Raw genomic sequence first — 20,756 nt, 5'->3', positions numbered from 1 at the left:
ACGCTTTCACTAGAATGTAAGGAAGATTCCTGAAGATATACTGGTATGAGACATTAAGCAGTCGGGAGTATGTATTTAGGAGGTTAAAGGGATATTCCGGGATATAGTAATTAGTACTTCAGATTCTGATAACATCCTGTATGCTGTCGATGAGACCTAGATAGGATGTCCTAAGGATATACTGGTATGTGACATTAAGCACTCGGTAGGATGAGTTTAGGCGGAAACTGAGATATTACGGAATGTTCTGAGGAGTAGTAAGACTTTAAATCCTAATAACATCCCATACTCTGTCAATGGGATAGGATGTTCTGAGGATATAATGGAATGTGTTTAGGAGGTTAGTGGGATAACCCGGGATGTCCTGAAGATGTAGTAAGTAGAACTTCAGATCCTGATAACATCCTGTACGCTGTCGATAGGACGTAGTTAGGATGGCCTCAAGATATGCTGGTGACTGGTGACGGAGGGCCGAGACAACTGATGTCTAATATAGGTGAATAGGTGTATGTCCCACCCTTAGGATATACTGGGATGTGATATTAAGAACTCAGAAGGATGTGCTTAGGAGTTTCGGGGGATATTTCGGGATGTCCTGAGGATGTGTGCTTATCCCGCGAGCAATATCCTTAAGATATCCCGAGGATGTTTTTGTGTAATAAGGGTTCGTTAATTGAATACGGCAAAGCACTTGAAAGCTATCTACCTAAGAGAAATGATACCTTCATGCAGTTTGTCTTCATGCAGTTTGCCTTCGCCAAACTTCTTGATGGTCTTAACTTCTCAGTCACTGGTGGAACTTAATGTTACTCAGTTCCGCAATTACTCGATTGCATTTCGTAATAATCTTCTTTCCCAGAAACATGACGAATAGTTTCGAATTTCAAAATTTTCATAAACAATCATCATGTAACCACCGTAAATACCGTTTCTTTATTTTTTCCATTTATTCCAATTAAAGAAACTTTTCCTCAGAACGATAAAAGTTCTATTTAAAATTTAACATGAACGGAGAGAAGTTCAGTCTTAAAACATCTTAAATAAAAAAGATTAAATTACTAAATTTTTCCTAGACTTATTTTACTGTAAGCTTTAGGGTATATTTGTAGATGAGCGAGTTACTTCTTGAACTTTAAAGACCTTAAAGAGTATACATATGTCAAAATGTCTCTTAGGGTTGCAGCTTACTTTATAATGATTCCTAAAAATTTTCTGAGAGCAATTACTTATAGCCCAATTCGAATTTTGAAGCGTTTTTACCCTTAAGGAAATGAAATTCAGTGATGAATATCGCAGGAAAATACTGTAGGAAAAAAAAAGCATTACAGCCTGCAATATATTGCGCCAAAAAATTCCGATAACGAGGAACAAAAGGCGTTTTTCGAGGAAGATCGAATGCCATGTTCTTATCATACTTGCTCCCAGATCACACTGGCTAGAGCGAAGTGAAACCCATTGAACCAATAATCGCTACGCCGACTTATACTCACAAATAACTGAAAATCCCTTTTTTCTCTCCAACCCCAGCGAAATCTTTATTATCACTCATATCCAATTTGTTTGGCAGACACTTATTCAGTCATAATTAAATATGATAAATTTCTATGTACACTGCTCAAAAAAAAAAAAAAAAAAAAAAAAAAAAAAAAATGGGACAGTGCTATATCTCACGTTCTACTGGGGCGATTCACGAAATTCAAATTGCGTTCTTCATGTCTCGAAAGCGCGACTTAGGATATATATTAGATTTATATATAGCACTATTCTAACATAGGTATTTTGACACAAAATCGGACTTTTTCTGAAATAACATACCAATTTTTTTACATATTTCGATTCTGCGACTCAAATTATGCCAGATTACCAAGTTTTGTAAAAATCGTACGAGTAGTTTTTGAAATATTAGCTCTCAAAATTTTAGCTCCTCAATGTTAATTGAATTTGGCAAATATTTATTTATATCTCTTTTTTTATTAAATTTTTTTGATTTTTTCTCTCACATTTCAAAATTTAGGTTCATTCCAAATAAAATTTACCCATTTTTGTGTTTTATTTTTTAAATTTCTATTTTTAAATAATTTTTATAAATTTTTCGAAAAAAAATTTGTATTATAACCTATAAAATTTTTACCATCATCTTAAAGTAGGTATATTTTTAAGCATATCTGCAAAAAATTAGACTTTTTTATTCAAAATTTTCTAAGATATACACAAATTTACATATTTTCGCGTTTTGAAATTTGGCATCATTTTTTTGAGCGATAACAACGCCAAATGTGGTCTATGGATTTTTGTTACACTGTATTGCCATTAGCTATTTTTAACCTTAAATTTCAAGTAAAATTTTACGGAGAATTAATTATATGACATTTTTTCCCTCAATGATGCGTAATAAATATTTATTAATACTATATGAAAAGCTATTTTTTTTAATACATTTTTAAATATTTTTTTAAAATTTCTCTCTCTCTTTTTTTTTTTTTTTAGTCCAAAGGGAATTGAATCCCGAAGGACTATTAGTTTCGTTTTGGCATTTTGCGTCGGACGGATAAATGTCGGTTCACTTTTCAAACTGTTGCCATAAAATGTTAGAGTCCTGCATTATATTTGAAGAAATTAACTAATGAAAATCTGCGTAAATGTATGTATATTTCTCACATTGTCATAAAATAACGGTACATAGAGTCATCGAATTTTGAATAACGTAATCCTCCAACGAATATGAGCATGTGGAAGACCAAATTTGAAATTTGAAATTTGTTTTATGATCGATTTCCTATTTTTTTAAAAAACGTCCCTTTGGACGTAATTTAAAATCTGAAACATTTCAGATTTTTTTTTTTTTTTTAAAATAAGAGTAAATTTTTACCTTCGGCGTTTTATCGTCTGCTACTTTACTTCGTTTAAATCGAATTGTCTAAAACTGACAATTTTCGTTTGATGTTTATTTGAATTTTATGAACTGCACAATTTATTTCTAAACAAACTGATGCTTTTGAAGTGGCTGAAAGAGCGGCTGGTACTATCATCCATATTTTTAAAGCACAGTATATTTTTATAGAGACATAAGATTTAGAATAATCATTTTTATAAAAGTCAAATTATCATATAAATATACAATCCTCTAGAGACTGAATTAATGGAAGTTCAATGGTTATGTAGAAATGATCTGCAGCTACTTAATCGCTGGATAAGTCAGCAGATTCCGTGGACAAGTAAGAATAATTATATAAACGACACCCAACATTCTGAATTCAATTAACAACGAGGATACGATGTTTATTAAATGAATTCAAGAAGTTTTAAAACATAAAAAATCATTTTTTATCTTAAAATGTATTTTTGTGCGTACCGTATTTTCATTATTCTAATTTAAAATTCTAATTTAGAATGTAATTGTCAAGAACTGATTCCTAATCATCAGTAATATAATAAGTAATTATTACGGTTATTAATAAATCCTTCTGATAAAGTAATTGCAAATATTTCAAAAAACATTCTGTCTGAATGCAAATATTTTAAATTTTATATTAATCAAGATTGCACACGATATTGTTTATTTGCACGTCAATTCTTAACGTCAGTTCTAGTAGAAGTTACAAATCAATTATATTTAATTAAGGATTGGATCGGATTGAATTGGATTATTTAATTATGGCAAAGCACACGAGGGTTATCTGCCTAAAGAGAGTGATGCCTTCGTGGAGGACTTTCTAAGGGAAACTGGCTCGTATACACGTTACACATCGGGAAAACCACGAAAACACCCATGCAACCAGCCCGTTCGCGGGATTCGAACCTCGAACCGAACTACCAGTGATCAGCGTCTTTACCGCTCGGCCGTTTGTGGGCCTTTGTGAAATGGAAGGCGATAACTTTATTTAAAATGATTGTCAGAAATACAAAAATGTTTCGAAAAGTTGGATACTTTTTAATATACTTTCAGAATGCTTAAAGAAAAAGAGAAGAAAAATAAATTTTTTCGTAAAATTTAGTATTATTATTTTTTTTAATTTAAAATTTTTCAATGTTATGATATTTAATTCTTGCGATTTCAAAAATAAAATATTTGACTAAAGTATGAATAACATTTTAAGAAACCAAATGTAGGATAAAATTGTGTAAAGCAATGGGCACAATGATAAAACTGTTTAAAGCAGTTTATGCAAGTCATCCTAAGTTAAAATGTCGGTTATACATCTCTCTTATTTATATATATCTTTTCTGAACGGAACATTGAAAGGCGTGTTAACTGTGCTTTACTGTATTTTCTCTTTTAATATATGCAGTTATCAAATGCATCGTAGTCTGGGTTACAAAGTATTCTTCCGAATGAAACGCAATTCAAATAAATAAAATCAAAGTTTGGAAAATTTATATTAAAAATGCTCAGTTCAAAGGAATAAATAGAAAATTTTAAAACAATTATCTGAAGAGATAATGCAATACAAACAATTAAAATAAAAGTATAAAAATTTAAAAATTACCTAAAATAATAACTATGACAAAAAATATATATAAAGAAAACTATTTGAAAAAATAAACGCTGCACCTTTATTTACGCAGTTCGAATAGGTAAATAGAAATTTTTAAAACAGTTATTCGAAGAAAAAACATGCAACTTAAACAATTAAAATAAATTCGAAAAAGAAAAAATACTTAAAATAATAAGTTATAATTAAGAATATAATATAAAGAATATTATTTGGAAAAAAGGAACGATGGTGACTTTTTTTCATCTCACGGGAAAGGAAACTAGTTTGCCATATATTAAGAAGTTCGCCAAGTGAAGTATTCTTGGCGCAAACTGACAAAAAAGTGCCAACATAAATTTGTGAATTTCTCCGTAAATTTCGCTCCAAATTTTACAAAATTTCATATTTAGGCGTAATTTGAGTCGTAGAATCGAAATATGCAAAAAAATTGGTATGTTATTTCAGAAAAAGTCCGATTTTGTGTCAAAATACCTATGTTAGAATAGTGCTATATATAAATCTAATATATATCCTATTACGCAATTTGAATATTACGCAATTTGAAGAACGCAATTTGAATTTTGTCAATCGGCCCAGTAGATCGGGAGATATAGGACTGTCCCATTTTTTTTTTTTTTTTTTGAGCAGTGTACATTAGTTTTTTAAAAGAAATGACGTAGGCATTTGAGAAGCGAAGCAGCGGGGATATACTATTAGTAGCGAAGCTAGCAAAGAAGTGACGTAATTAACTTGACAGCGGTGTTTATATAGAAGTAGTTGCAATCTTAGAGACAAGCTGTAATTGGCTAACATTAATTTTAGTTACCCTTTTCAAGTAACGGACTATAATAAGGAAGAATCTCGAATTTGGGAGAACAGATGAATTCACGCGGAGAGCACCAAATCTAAAACAGGGAATTTTGAGGTCGCGAATTATTTTTAATGCAGCCACCGTATTTTGCTATATCTTACATTTTCCCCCCTGTAAGGATTATGTTAATTTTATTAACAGTTAAATTTTCAAGTTCCTTCTCTGTCGATTCTTAACTTCAATTTACCACTCCCGGCCAGAACGTAGTTTTAGTATCACGTCTGAATACATAATGAGGAAGAGCGGTATTTAACCGCGAAGTTCTTCGGTCTTAGAGAGAGAAATATCAGGTTTCTGGCAGCAAGCGTCCGCATTTTTAAGCTACTCTCTCGTAAGGTATTATTACGCTCGGCCGTACCTACGCTAGGCCCTTGATAGCTTCGCAGTCTATTAACGTTAAGAGGCCAACTCGGTTAGAATTTTGATGGCTTGGGCTATATCTCTTTAGTTTCGATTAGTTTAGTATATTTCTTAGTCTCCTAAGTTCAAAGCCCAAGTGTCGGCTTTATTGTACACTCCAAGACGGAGGTTTGGTAAACTTTAGTTGGAATAATAAAGAGTTATTTTACCCATCTATCTTGTTGTTTCCTGTCACACGAACTCAAGCGATTATTCGCTTATAAGTTATTAAGATTCTTTACGTTCAACTGGAACTTAGCATTTACAAAGTGAGGAATTCTACACCCCTTCAAAAGAAAGATAGGGAGAGCATGGCGGAAGAAAAAGGATTAAAGCAGCAAAATATGAGATATTTTGAAAATACAAAATATAAAATTACCTTTTGAAAAATTAAAAAATTATAAGTGGTAAAATTTTGATAATATTCTTAAACAATTCAATAATAATCTTAAACATTTAAAACAGTCCTATTAAGATTCGAGTTCAATCTGTAAAACTTTCTTGCTTCTGGAACATTCACATCTCAATTTTCATACTTCAGGGAAGGATTTCGAAAACTTTTTGCACACAGTATCAAAATTATAAAAATTTTTATACCCATTCATTATTACAAATCATAAATCTTATAATTTTACACCATACTAATTTTCAATTTTATAAGCAATATTTTATAATTTATAATATCGTTATTGAAATTATGGTTTTTATTTTTAATACTATAGATATACCACTCTGTTACTCGGCTCCGTGAGCTCAGTTTTTTTTTATTCTTATATGTTGGCAAATTGTGCATTTTCTGCTTTGAAAGTGATTGAATTATTATTGTTGTTCTTATCTTCCGGTTAAGGTTTTTATGCCTTTAGGTAATCCGCATGCAATATTTGTAGAATTATCAACAATTTAAAAGTTGTTTAAGTGCGGCTAAACCTAATTTTCTTTTTACCATAGCAGCTATATTTGTTTACATTTAAAATTTAACAGAACAGTGAAATAATTCTTTCTGTACCTTCAGTGCCTTTTTGGCCGAGTGGGACCAAAAGGAAACTTTTAGTTTTGTGCACTGAAAAATCGGTGTTCTTGCCCGCTGGCCGGATAGCTTGTTTTTGCGTAGAAGCTGTAATTTTTATTGTAAAAGTTCTTTTTTTAATTGTTTTAACTGTATTTGGTGTTTTACGTTTTCCTATATCTTTCCATTTTTAGTGAAAATATTTTGGGTTTTTATGTATTTTTGCCTTGCCGCGAAGTTAGAACTGAATTAATTGAATGAGAAATCTATTTGTAATGAAATTCGAAGAAATAAGTTTAACAGAAATGCAGGAAAAATGCGTATAATTTAATATTCCGTTATATGGTGTACACATCAGCTTTTTATAATTAATAAATAAAAATTTTTCAAGTTCTTATATAATAAACATTTACATGTCGAATAGCAAGGAGTTTAATATATTTTTTTCTGTTACGCTTTCTGTTTAGTATCATACTCAAACAAAATCTTGCATATTTAAGCAAATATAGGTTATATCTAGTGAAAACATCATCACTGTGAGGCACTTTGGTGATTGGAAAAAAAATAAGAGGAAAGCTAAATATTGACCACCGGTAGTCATCAGAAAGATTAAAATGGAAGAAATCGCTTTTAAGCATAGATATATATCCACTCTGTACTCGGCTCCGTGAGCTCAGTTTTTTTTTATTCTTATATGTTGGCAAATTGTGCATTTTCTACTTTGAACGTGATTGAATTATTATTGTTGTTCTTATCTTCCGGGTAAGGTTTTTATGCCTTTAGGTAATCCGCATGCAATATTTGTAGAATTATCAACAATTTAAAAGTTGTTTTTTTCAGCAGGGTTTGTAAAAATCACAGGCATAACTAAAAAGGTATTTTTTTGCCCGTCGAATAAGTGGAGAGTTTGCAAACAGAAGAAATTTTACTCACCAATAGTGACCGCATGCCACAGATTATCGTTCAACGTTGTTCTGGTATTCGACCTGACCTTTCGAGGACCGTCACCCAGATTGAATATATAATGCAGATGACCATCTACCAATTCGATGGCAATGAAATCTTGACCTTTGCCGCCATTAAACAGAATTAATCCGTTGGGTTCCAACGTTTTGAACTGGAAATACAAATTCATAGAAGAATATGCCTTCAGCTGTGACAGACCAATGAAGGTGAATTTTGATTTGAAGGTCACTGGATGGTGCACGATTTCATCCTTCTTGCCAAATTTTGCAGTAACCTAAAAATTCGGGAAGAAACGTAATCTATGATAAGTATTTTGAATTACTTAGAACAAGAATAACTTACGCTATCATGACGTGTCTAAAATGAACAAAAAGGTTGATAGACGTTTATGAGATTGGGGAATATGAAGTTCTATCTCTTGTTGCCTATACATTCTGAAAACTTGAACAAATACTAATTAGATTAATTAATACTAATTAGATAATAATAAAAGTTAGCAGAACAGTAATTTTCAATGAATGTGTCCTGAAATCCCATCTTACGTGCTGCGAAAGTTTCAAATTAAATATATATTTTAAAATTTTGCTTTCAGTTCCAAAGTTATCACATTTCCTACAGTAAAAATGCTAAAATTTAACGAATAAAAAATAATTAATATAACTTAACAATGAGTTGTGTGTTGGTCTGTCAACTATAAAATTACATCTCTACATACCATGTAGAGATATTAGGTTATTACGAAGCAGGAGACGTAAAAAATGAGCCGACACTCGAACCACGGACCTCTCGAATACGCGCCGAGTGTGCTGACCATTACACCACGAAGGCATGCTAAGATGGCGGGAGAAATACCTTATGACCATAATAATAGTAATTAAAATTCGTCATTTCCATGTCTCCCACACACCAATCAGCTGAAAAACTGGTTATCAGCAGATTCGCAGTGTGATTTGTCACATTCACATCTGATTCATAGTTCAAATATATAAAACAATGCCCAGAAGAAGAGCAAAGTTTCGTTTCCCCAATACCGCACAGACACTATACATTTACAAACATTCGTGCTTTCTCCGTAATTCGAACCCGTGTCCTTCGGTGCGACATCAGAGCCATTAACCACAGGGTGGCATAATAATTTCTGAAAAATGAAAGCTTTATATAATACAAAATATTAATCAGTAAATTACGAAAATGAAGTTGATAACTTAAATGAATTTCTCTGTGAGCAAATGCATAGTAAATTACGCTGGTGTGCAAAAATTAAGGACGAGACGGTTTTTTCAATATAACTTTGTACAAAAGCTTTCCAAATCAACACATTTAATACCGTAAGATCCCCAATACGTAAGGACATGAGTAATGTAAGCAACACTTACTAAAAGAGAAATCAGAGGGATAAAAAGAAGCTTTATTGAAAAAGTAGCATGGAGCGCAATGCGATTGAAGGCCGAAACATCCATGTGATGGGTGTCCAGCAAGAAACATCCGGTCTTTAATAGGGGATATGATCTTCCCTGACTGCTAGCCAGGTTTCACAGCGTCTGCCCATGCTGAGAATGAGGGTGTCAATGAGTTATTGAGGCATTGCTGCCCATTCGTCTTGCAGCGCCAATCGAAGCTCTGGAATCGTTACTGGTGGTAAGGTACGAGCTGCCAAGCGTCTGCCTAGAAAATCCCATACATGCTCGATGATCCGGAGATCGTGCCGGTCAATCCATACGTTCAATATCCTCATTCTCTAAGAGCTGTTCGGCAGCTACTGTGCGATGACATGATGCATTGTCGTCCATGAAAAGGAACTGCGGACCCATAGCGCCTCTAAAAAGACGCACATATGGAAGAAGAATGTCGTTACAATAACGGGTCCCGTTGACTGGACCTGCGTCGAAGATGTGAAGGTCTTTACGACTACCAAGCATGATGCCTCCCCAAACGAGAACACCGCCACCTCCATACCTGTCTCTTTCAATGATGTTCGAGGGATGATTGCGGCTTCCCCGCTCTCTCCAGATGAGTATGCGATGAGAATCGCTACTCAGACTGAATCTGCTCTCCTCTGTAAAGAGTACTCGTCCCCATTCATTCCCTCCAATTCCGGTGTTCCCGGCACCACAGAGAACGCCTTCTCCGATGGGCAGGCGTTAGAGGTACACACCGTACAGGGCGTCGTCCAAACAGACCACCACCGTGCAGTCTTCTGGCCACGGTAAAACGCGATATCGGTCGTCCAGTCGCCTGTGTCGTGTGTCTAGCGATTTCTCCCGCTGTCTGCCGCCTGTTTCTTCTGACCTGTAAGGCAATATACCGGTCATCTGCGTGTGTGGTTCTTCGTGGTTGACCACTACTAAACCCCCGGATAGCTGTTCCTGTAGTTTGAAATTGTCTCCAAAGTCGTGAAACGATGCTATGACAATTCCGAACTCTGCAGCCACACTTGTCACACTGCGGCCTTCCTCCAACTTCCCAATGATTCGACCTCGGGTAAAAGCATCCAGATGTCGTCTAACAGATTGATTATTCGCCATTTCTCGCTGAGGCAGCTACTCGGTGTGATTTTAACTGCTATACGGCGTGCAATCTCTTTGCCAGAAATACTGATTTTATTAATAGAAGGATAAATAACGAAAAAGGAACACTCTGCACAAAAGAAAAATATCCAAGATAATACTTGAATTTATATATTGGTGCGTTTTGAAATTTGGCATATTTGTTATAAGCGACGAGAACGCCAAATTTTATTTACGCATTTTGTTAAAGTTCTTTCAAAGAATGAACGGTTCACTTTTTTTCCCGCTCGTGCACAGTGAAAGCGAAAGGAAAGTAGGTTACCACAAATTAAGAATTCCGCCAAATGAATTATGATTGGCGCAAAATGAAAAAAAAGTTCGCTAAATAAATTTCTAAATTTCTCACCAAATTTTATAAAATTTAATATTTACGGATGATTTGAGTCATAGAATCTAAATATGGAAAAATTTGGAATTTTTTTCCATATCTAGAAAAAGTTCGATTTTGTGTCATTTCCGAAAAAGTCCGATTTTGTGTCAGAATACTCATGTTAGAACAGAGACATATACTAATATAATATATATCCTGAGTCACACTTTCGAGTCATGAAAAACGCAAATTTCGTCGATCAGCCCAGTAGAACGGTAAATATAGAACTGTCATCCCCCTTTTTTTTGTGCAGAGTGCGTTTTGAAATGCTGCGATCTCACTCATTTCTATTTCATTTGAATTCACTAGAATCAGAAAAACTTCTACGATACTATGATGATTTAACTCAAGTAAATTGCTATGGCTTAATTTCAGCTTCATTGAATATCAGCATATATTAAGACAACGGAGACTACAGTAAGACCCCGCTTAACGCGGGGGATACGTTCCATCAAAGTAGAGCGTAATGCGAAACAGGCTAAACGAGGCTATCTTTACATGTAAATATTGGGGTTAGGGGAAGATGGCTAGGAAATTGGTTAGGTATTAAATTTAAAAAGTATGTTTTTTTAATAAAAATAAAACCAAACATTTATTTCTTAAAGCCCAAATTAATACCACATTATTATTTCTTGCAAAAATAAAAACAAAATATAAATAACAAAACGAATATTCTTAAAAAAAAAAGAAATAAAATTCTAAGTCAGTCATATTTAGTTAGCCTTCCGCGTTTTCAGTGTTCTGCCTTTTTGTGACAAAAGCATCTAATGTTGTTTGCCTTTTTCATTTGCGTTGTTTTCTTAAAAGTTCTTCATAAACGGATAGAGCATCTCTAACACCACGCCTTACTTTTGAGCTCCTGTCAAAATTCGGATCATTTTCAATGAATTGATCCATTATTTCAGTTATGGTAGACAAACTCCTTTTTATAAACGCCATCGAAAGTTCTTTTTGCTCTTCTTCTGAATCACTGCTGTCAACATTTTTTTTTCTTCTTGTTCAGTTAATTCCTTGAGCTCATCATTAGAAAGACTAGCCGCTGCTTCTTGAATTATTTCTTCGACATCTTCCACATTTACCCCTTCAAAATATGTCTGTACAATACCGCACCAAACAAGAAATACAAGTACACTCTTTCGGATATGTATTTGAAACCTATTGCTGCATAATATTTCGTGGAATCCCCGTATGCTGCGAACGATTTCGTGGAATCCCCGGGTTGAAATAAAAGAGCGCTAAACCGAAACAGCGTTAAGCGGGGTCTTACTGTACTATAAAGGCATAATAAAGCTGTAAAAGAAGGAAATATTATGGTTGTGAAGAAGGCATCATTATGTTCACAAAAAAGGCAATATTAAAACAGCAAGAATAATGATGGTATGCTTTCATAGTTTTCTAAAAGATCCGACATACAGTAAGGAACAACCAAATACAATAAATTCCAAATACAGAATGGAGAATCAAATTTTCTTACCTTAAAATTTGTCATTTGACCACTCCTTGCCATGTCAAAGTAATGTTGTCCGTTGAATATGAAGTGTTGCATGTGTCCTACGAAATTCGGGACATCTTTATTTGATGTAGTCGATGTGAAGGACCCGGGAGATCGGTCGTTTTCCATAGCCCCTATGTGTAGCGTTTGGAAATCGAGATTGATATTTTGACCACTGAGCTCTAGGGTAAAAATATGTTAAAAATTAGAATATTGTAATCTGCTTGCAGCAGATTTAGATTTCCACACAAGAAAAGTCATTTCAAATAGATTATGCAGATACTGGTATAACTTATCTCTCCCGGTGAGGTTAAAGTAATTTTCCACAACCGAATATAATTACAAAGGAAATAAATTACGGAGGTCATGCAGCTTACAACCCCTTTCAAAAATATTGCATCACTATATATCGCTTAAATGATTTTTCCTACACTTGTAGTTCCAATTAAAAAATGAATAAAATAAATGATTATTTTAGTCACTTGCAAAATTTTAGTTAAACATATACGAAATTGAAAATTTTGTACCAGCTTTTTGTGACAAAGTGAACAATGAGTAAGTTTTTCTTTAGGTAGCTAAAGGTAGTTTAGAAGGAAAGAGAACTAACTGTGTTTAAGATTTAATTTGCCTTTAATAGGTCTCAAATATACTATATGATTCGACCACTTTCCGTCAAAGAAAGAGCAACCATTTTAGGGATCATATAAAATTCAATTAAAAGAAATTAAATTTTCGCTTTTGAAACTTGTAGAAATAGTAAATGGAAATCAGTACTCCTAAATGAATGCTAAAATATTGTTTAATATTTTTTTTCCAAAGATAAATCTACCTCTTAAGAATTTGCATTTAAAATTGTAGCAAGCGCAGTTGCATTGAGCAATATTTTAACACGCTATCCAAAATTTTATTAATGATGAAAATTTAATTCTATTTATCCAATATATTTAAGAACTGTACACGTGCAGGAACTGATAAAACTGCTTTTTTATTTCAGCTTAAATTGATAATTTTATATATTAACCCAGGAATCAGAAAACTTTATTAATGAAACACTCATTGCCATACAAATTTGAGCGCTGAAAAAGAGTCGTCGGAGTCGTACGCAATTTTATACATGTGAGTGCAAAGTTGATATAACTAAGTGATTACAAAATACGCAAGGATAATTTATAACAGAAAAAACTACAAATGAAGTGAGACTCTAGTACGTTTTGGGCCATCTGAAGCGTTAATACACAATGCGATACGGGCAGGCATCGAGGTACACATGTCCCGTATGCTGTCCTGCGACATTTCATGCGACATTTGCTCTAGTTGTAAGCGCACCTGTGGTTCGACGAAACTTCTAGAGTGCCTAGCTGCCATGTGAAATGATCCAGATATTCTTGATTAGTGAAAAATGTGGGGATCGTACACATAAGGAAAGGTTAGTAACACGGCGGAGGCATTCCTGTCACATTCTTGCCGTGTGCAGCTGAGCGCTTTCCTATTGAAAAATGCCTCGTGGAAACACTGCCATGAGTGGTAACTCATCTGACTGAAGGATGTCGCAAACGTACTGCTAGGTTGTCATGTGCTATGGATCAATATTAGAGACGACTAGGAAGTATGCGATGGCATTTCCTGCCATCCCACTAGTTGTGGAATCTGTGTTCTGGTGTAAATATAATCCAGGGATGAGGTCTTCAATAAGGTACATCCACACATATAAACGACTCCCATCACTGCCCAAACAACATATCGATTTATTGAAAAAGAAAGTTCGATTCGTCTGTGTCGGTTCAATTTTATCGGTTCAATTTTGTCGGTTCAATTTTGTCGGTTCAATCTTGTCAAGCGCGACACCACACGAAACGGAGGCCAAGGAGACATGTAGGTGTCATTAGCAGCCCACATAATGGACGCCGTGATACCAAATACTTCGTGACGGTGCAGGAAGACACAGGAGTCCGTACTGATGGTGCAACCCGTGTTTGGAGAAGTATGCATTTGGCGATCGTGTGTGTGTGTATCGGATGATGTGTCTTTTTTCTCAGCTAGTCGTCTGCCTAGAGTGTAATAAACCTGGCAGTCATGTATACTCTTTCTGGTCCAATGGTTTCAACATCTTCTTACAGTAAAGTCAGAACTTAAGTGCCGGGCTACTGCTGAGCTGACTAGCTGGCTTTTATCATTTCGATAATTCTTTCCCTTTCAAAATCCGGGAGCTGATTATATTGTTTTCGATGACGCTGTAATGACACTGCTAGTTGCAAACGTCCCTTTGGAAGGGAATAAGTTCAAAATTAAGATTTGAAATATTGTTACTCGTAAATTTCCCACCACTTACTGGTATTTATAGATTTCAGGACTTTTTTAATCAGTGATCACATATGCTCAGCTGCCTCTCTGGGATCATTGAGTAATCTAAAGCTGGCTGGGTATGTTAGGGTTAATCATGTTAGGGTAGCAGAGAATGACACATTTCATTATAAACTGCAACCACACATTCATGAAATTTTATCGACGTTCTTATACGAAGAACTCAGTTACCAAATGATGCTTGATATTTTCAGTTTTAAACGACTTCTTTGATTGGCAATATCTAACAGCCTCTCAAAAATTAAATAACATCCACTATGTGTGTTTTTTCAATGCTTCTAAAGGGTGGTGATAACTGTTCCATTATGTTTTGTCTTCTTGCCAAATGTTACATAATATTTAGGCTTGAACTTACTATTTCATGCATACCGAAACGAGCACAATGCTACCCCGAAAACCGCTTTCAGATCTTCCCTGAAGCTACTATAGATATGTAAAGAATAATATTTCACTGGACCAAATCCCCCACATCTAACGAATTAACTAAATGATTTAAGTGGAGTTGTAGCTTCGTAAGAGAGCCATCATGCTGGTTTTTATGTCAAAAGTTAAATATTATTTTTTACTCAAGAAAACTAGCAAGCTGATAGTTTATTTTAAAATAATAATTCTGATTCGATTTCAGATTTTTTCCACAGCATATACCCTTTAAATCAGTCTAGTTTTAATTCTTTTTCGGCGAGTGTGGATTAAGAATAAAGGAAAATATTGTAAGGCACTTTTTTTCTTCTTGCTGCGTGTCTTCGTAGTGTAACTGGAAAGCCGTGCAACTAGCAGTCGGAATGTCCGGAGTTCAACTTTCGGAGAAGGTATTAAAAATCTTTTTCATATTTTCTGCTCTGATAAATGCTTAATAGCTCTTAAATAGAGCCAGAACTAAAAAATGTTGGATGATAATTTGTCGCCACCAGGATATAGTGATTGACTTCCCGCCTCTCCATTCACTGGTTAAGTGAGGGAGAATGTAAGGTAATTTCTCCCTTCTTATCGCATGTCTTCGTGGTACAATTAGAAGCACGTCCGGCTGGTATTCAGGCCTGGAGTTCGATCTCTGAGAGGGCATTGTACATTTCTCAGGTTTCATGCTCCTCAGGTTTAATGCTAATAGCTCTAATATTATTTTAGCAATATTTTTTAAAGTGCTACATTATTCTTCACTCAAATTAAGAGCTTTTTAACTTTATTATAAAGAACATTATATCTTCTTTTGATTTCAGTTTATTCCTATTAAAATAACTTGAAAATTAGATATAAACCTGGAGCCATATGAAAATGCTGGCCTTTAATTCGAAAGTAATTCAGAATGTTTCATCTCTCCGAAATTTCAAAAGATTCTAATGTATTACTAAATATAAAAAAACGTCCGCAGCAATACATAAAGAATCTCTTCAAATTTGGCTTCGTATGACCTTGGCACGTAATTATAGGTTTGCAGCTAGGTGGTAAATATAACGATAGGTGTTAGCATGAAACAAGAATGTAATTCACAAGCAATAATCATTCTCATTCTTTCTTTCTGCTCCCAGTTCCCTATATACGACTCGATTGTGAGTGTTTCACGACATATAAAGCACTTACAGAGAAGACAGTTTGTACTTAGTTGCAACAGGTTCAAGGTGACTGGATGGCATTTTCGATGTAAAATGAACAGGCTGGCTGTGACCATAATCTGCTATTCCACTAGAGAGCAAACACACGTATGATGCATTATAACGTCTCGGGCTCTTTGGAGATTTGATTTAAATCAAATAAAAGTTAAAAGAAGGCACCATTCATACTTAAGAAATATAGCCAGCAGTCATTGCTTAAATCAAAGATAAGGAATTTGACTTAACCAAGTGAGTTAGCTTAACGGCTATCTTACACGGCTACCAACTTGCGCTATCAACCGCTACCGGTTACAACGGCTACCAAGTTGGTTCTGACCTAAAAGTTGACCTGAGAAGCCTAATGGCGAGAATAAGGCCACACCGAAGAATACCATTCTCAGGAGAATCGAAATTAGCAATGTGGCCGTCAGCAAGCAGAGCATGCTCTAATCCGACCCTTTGCAACCTAAGACAGGAAAGCGAATTAACATAAAATAGCTGGTTAAAGAACTAAATGAGACCTTGCAACATACACAATTTGGATAAATTCTTTATGTATTTCATATGCGCTTTTTTGATGTATTTATTATAATTAGTACTTTATAAAATATCAAAATTTCAGAGGGTATTAGAAATCATTTTTAATATGATGTGGAAAAAATTTAACTTTTTATATCGTAGGAATATACTTTTCTAAGACATAAATATAGACATAAATTACATTACAGACATAAATTATTTATTGATGTTTGTAAATAATACGTTAATTAAAATATGCAAATATTTGTTAGTTTACTTCAAACACTTCTTCTTAGTCACAAACTGTTTCATCACTTCGGAAACGATATAGATGTCTAGTTGTGTCTCTTACCGAAACTATAACTGAGGGTTTTGAACATTTCTAAATCCTAACATGCTGCCCCTAATGACGGGAAGTTTAGCCAAGTGTTCAAAAATCTTACCAAAGGTAAAACTGGAATTTTTTTTTGAGATTAGACAAAAATTGAAATACAAGAACAGGAATTTAATATAATCCAAAATATATAAAAAAAGTATATATATATATATATATATATATATATATATGTTACGGTGAAACACCGAAATTTGGAGAATGTTGACTTTCACCGGTGAATGTCAACATTCACCTAGTCTCTTGGTGTATATCCGAAACATTTTCGAAATACTCTTATTTCTGACTTAAACCGGTAAATGTCGACATTCTCCATGTACTAATGGTGAATGTTAAACATATAACAATATTATATTTTCTTCTCCGTAATTCAGTCGCGAAAAAACGCACTTGAGATTTAAAATAAGAACTTAAGAATATAAGAACTTAAAACACACAGTACATTCGAAATGAGAAAGGAAAATAATAGAAGTTAAAAACTTACTAAATTATGTGATTCAAATCTTATTTATTGCAACAACTTAAACTATTATGGCCCTTGCTTTTACCACTGCATTTATTTGTGGAACACTTCCTTTTGCAATGACAGCATGTACATACACTCCTCTCTTTTCGACCTACACCAGAGCATATCTGTGATTGTCGACATGCACCGGCGAGGGTCCGAATGTACAAGAATGTAATGAAATATTCGATCTTTCACCGGCGTATTTGGTGAACGTTGGCATTCTCCGCTGAAAGTCGACATTCTCCAATTTCGGTCTTTCACGGTAACATATACATATAAACACTACATAAAAAATGACAGTTGAATTGCAAAAACACCTTTAAAATTCTGGATTTCAAACTTAATATTATGTCTTAACAGGCGTTTTTTCAACGTTTTGTGTGTTACCTTTATTTACTATGTTCTTCGCACTTAAACCATAAAATTCACTTCAACAGCAATATCGCAAAATAATTTAAAAGGAGCATATCTTTAGAATTTCCGTCTCCCTCGCTGGAGATAGATTTTTTTTCCGTACAGTGTTGCCATTGCTCGCTTTGAAATCGTCGAGTTTCTTAATTAGAAACTCATAAATGCTTTACGAAACATGAAATAGATAATGAAACAAATTCCAAATTTGGGCTTCCAGATGCCCATATTCGTGTAGATTCTTCATTATTTAAATTTTTAAATATAATACGGGGCTTTAAAATTCGGTGGCAGCAATTTAAAAAGTGATTCGCCGTTTATAGTGAATCAACGCGCAATGCCAAAACGAAATTAATAGCTCTTCTGGGAAAATTTCCCCTTTTTGCTAAACAAAATCGTTAAAATAGTATAAAAATTAGATTTAGTTTACAAAAATAAAAGTTAACATGAAGCTACATTGAAAAGAATTGCCTTATATACGATTAACATCATAAAAATTTAGCAGAAATGGTTATAAAATCAAATCAAAATCTCTGTTTCATTCGCTTTAAAAATGAAAACTCGTACAGTCACAAGAATAAATCAACACTGAAAAGAAATCCTTCATTGAAAAAGAATTTAAAATTAGTTGGACTGTGTTTTGGATGACACAAAGATAAACCCAATTCTAGTATTCATGCAAGTAGTGATTAATGAGAAATATAAAACTTTAGTATTATACGGTAGGGATTATTTCTGTAGTAGAACTACATGTAATTTCTTCTTGATAAAATTCAGGATTTCAAAGAAATCAAAATTTAAAATAATACAAAAAAATTTCTCGCAGCCAGGTTGCTCGCCAAATAATAAATGCATCTACCTGGATAAGTGCTTTCCTTGGAGCTAGGTAGCTTCGCTTTCTCAAGGTTTCAGCATCCAATTAGAATTCAATCAAGACAGCGAAGCTCATTATCTGCAAAGATTTCTTTTCATATTTTAGAAAACAATTCCGCTAGAGAGAATACAAAGTATACAATGGGGGCCACAACAATTACGGTGCCTGCAATAATAATGTTAACAATAATGGGGACAGAATTCGGGTATTTTATCTTAGGAGTATAGTGAGCTGGACGAATTTTAACTGAAGAGTTTCCTTACATTTCCAGAGCCCTTGACAAAGATTCGCAGAGAAAAATGATTTATGTTTCGCATGTAAAACGAAAAGCATTTCATGTGCAGCAACTCTCATTAAATTCGTGTTCTTGGTCTTTAGATTTTAGGAAAGCTTCTCTGGTACATGAACATTAAACAAATTTGGAATTATGAAGTATTTTAATTTTAAATTCAATCAAAAGAGACTTTACGCAGGACATATTATCTGACTATAAGAGCTGCAGAGATGGACCTCTGGAATTAAAGTGCGACTGGGGATTTGGGGGACCCAGTCGCCAAATCCTGGGTGTGGAGAATTTTCATCCAACAACTTTTTAGTTCGGGCGCCACTGTAGAGGCAGGTGACAGATGAATGCAGAGCCCGGACGGCTTAATATGACAAATCGGGTGTCGTCCGGTACCCGCACCTATTTACAACAACTCAACCCTGGCGACTTCCTGAGAGGGCTGCATCGGGAATATATTAATGGAGAATATGTGGTATTGACGTGGCCAAACAAGGGCGTGTGCATATATATGCTTCAGTATACAATTAATAAAAAGTTTCAAACATAGGTACATTGGATACATATGTATATTGGTCTAAGTGGTTAATGAGATAGGCATAGGATTTTTATGGAAGCAAGAGAGAGTTAAAAATTAGCAAACGCCTTCGCCGGGAATTGAACCATGGACCTCTGGAATACCGGCCCAGGGTGCAGAACCACTACACCACGAAGGCACGCTAAGAAGGTGGGAGAAATACCTTATAAGCTCATTATTTGTGCGTACTTGTAATTCGCACCTTGTAATTGTAATCGCACCTTGTAACTTGTAAATTTAAAATCTCTTTTAAAATCTTTAAAAAAATTTTAAAATCTGTAATCTTTTTAGGGGAAACTCATATTACGAGTTTCCCCTAAAAAGGTGCGAGATTTTACGATTTTCATAATAATCGCAGAAATACCTTATATACTCCCCTTTTTAAAGGGCGACTGGGGTTTTCAGGAGACCCAGTCGCCAAATCCTGGGTGTGGAGAATCTTCATCCAACACCCTTTTAGTTCTGGCTCTACTGCAGAGACATTAGGTATTTTGGAAGCAGGAGTGATGAAAAATGAGCAACGCCTTCGCCGGGAATCGAACCACGGACCACTGGAATGCGCGCCCAGCGTGCATGCCACCACACCACGAAGGCATGCTAGGAAGGTGGGAGAAATACCTTATATACTCCTCGTTTTAAAGGTCGACTGGGATTTTTAGGGAACCCAATCACCAAATCCTGGTTGTGGAGAATCATCATCCACCACCCTTTTAGTTTGGCCTCCACTGTAGAGACATTAGGTATTTTGGAAGCAGGAGTGATATATGGTCACTTTACTTAACCTGTTCCGCCAAACTGAGTTAATGGCACTACAGGGTTAGGAAGTTATCCTATTCATTGCTAGCAATCTGACGGTTAGGCCGCCTTTCTACATTTTACTTTAATCTGTAGTTTCTTGGATATAATTATTTTCATTCACTTGCTTCATTATCTCTAAGATGCCCTTGTTGCAGTAATAGTCCGTGAACAGTCTATTCACAGGATATGTGATGTAGTCGGAAGGAAAGAACTGCTGTCGAAGGTGCTCTGTCAGAGGGCAGGAGAGCAGGTAATGAAGTGCGTCCGCGTCTTCTCCGCGAAAACCGCAAGAACAGTTG

At 34.7% G+C, this 20,756-nt stretch overlaps 1 protein-coding gene across 2 annotated transcripts in view; it reads right to left on the bottom strand.

Annotated features, from left to right (window-relative positions):
• Positions 1–20,756, bottom strand: part of LOC118196922 (neurexin 1-like) — an 894,564-nt gene that overhangs the window by 84,456 nt on the left and 789,352 nt on the right. For both annotated transcript variants that reach the window (XM_085827476.1, XM_085827475.1), the window contains exons 13-14: positions 12,129–12,328; positions 7,685–7,991 (exon numbers count right to left, since the gene is read on the bottom strand). In XM_085827476.1, coding sequence (XP_085683602.1) covers positions 7,685–7,991; positions 12,129–12,328 — 507 coding nt within the window. The remainder of the gene's footprint in view (positions 1–7,684; positions 7,992–12,128; positions 12,329–20,756) is intronic.

Source organism: Stegodyphus dumicola, chromosome 12, assembly GCF_044657685.1.
Source record: "Stegodyphus dumicola isolate Sdum_Otavi_A_Nest chromosome 12, ASM4465768v1".
Lineage (NCBI taxonomy): Eukaryota > Metazoa > Arthropoda > Arachnida > Araneae > Eresidae > Stegodyphus > Stegodyphus dumicola.
The sequence above is the reverse complement of the archived record's forward strand: the minus strand, read 5'-3'. Positions and strand labels throughout refer to the sequence as shown.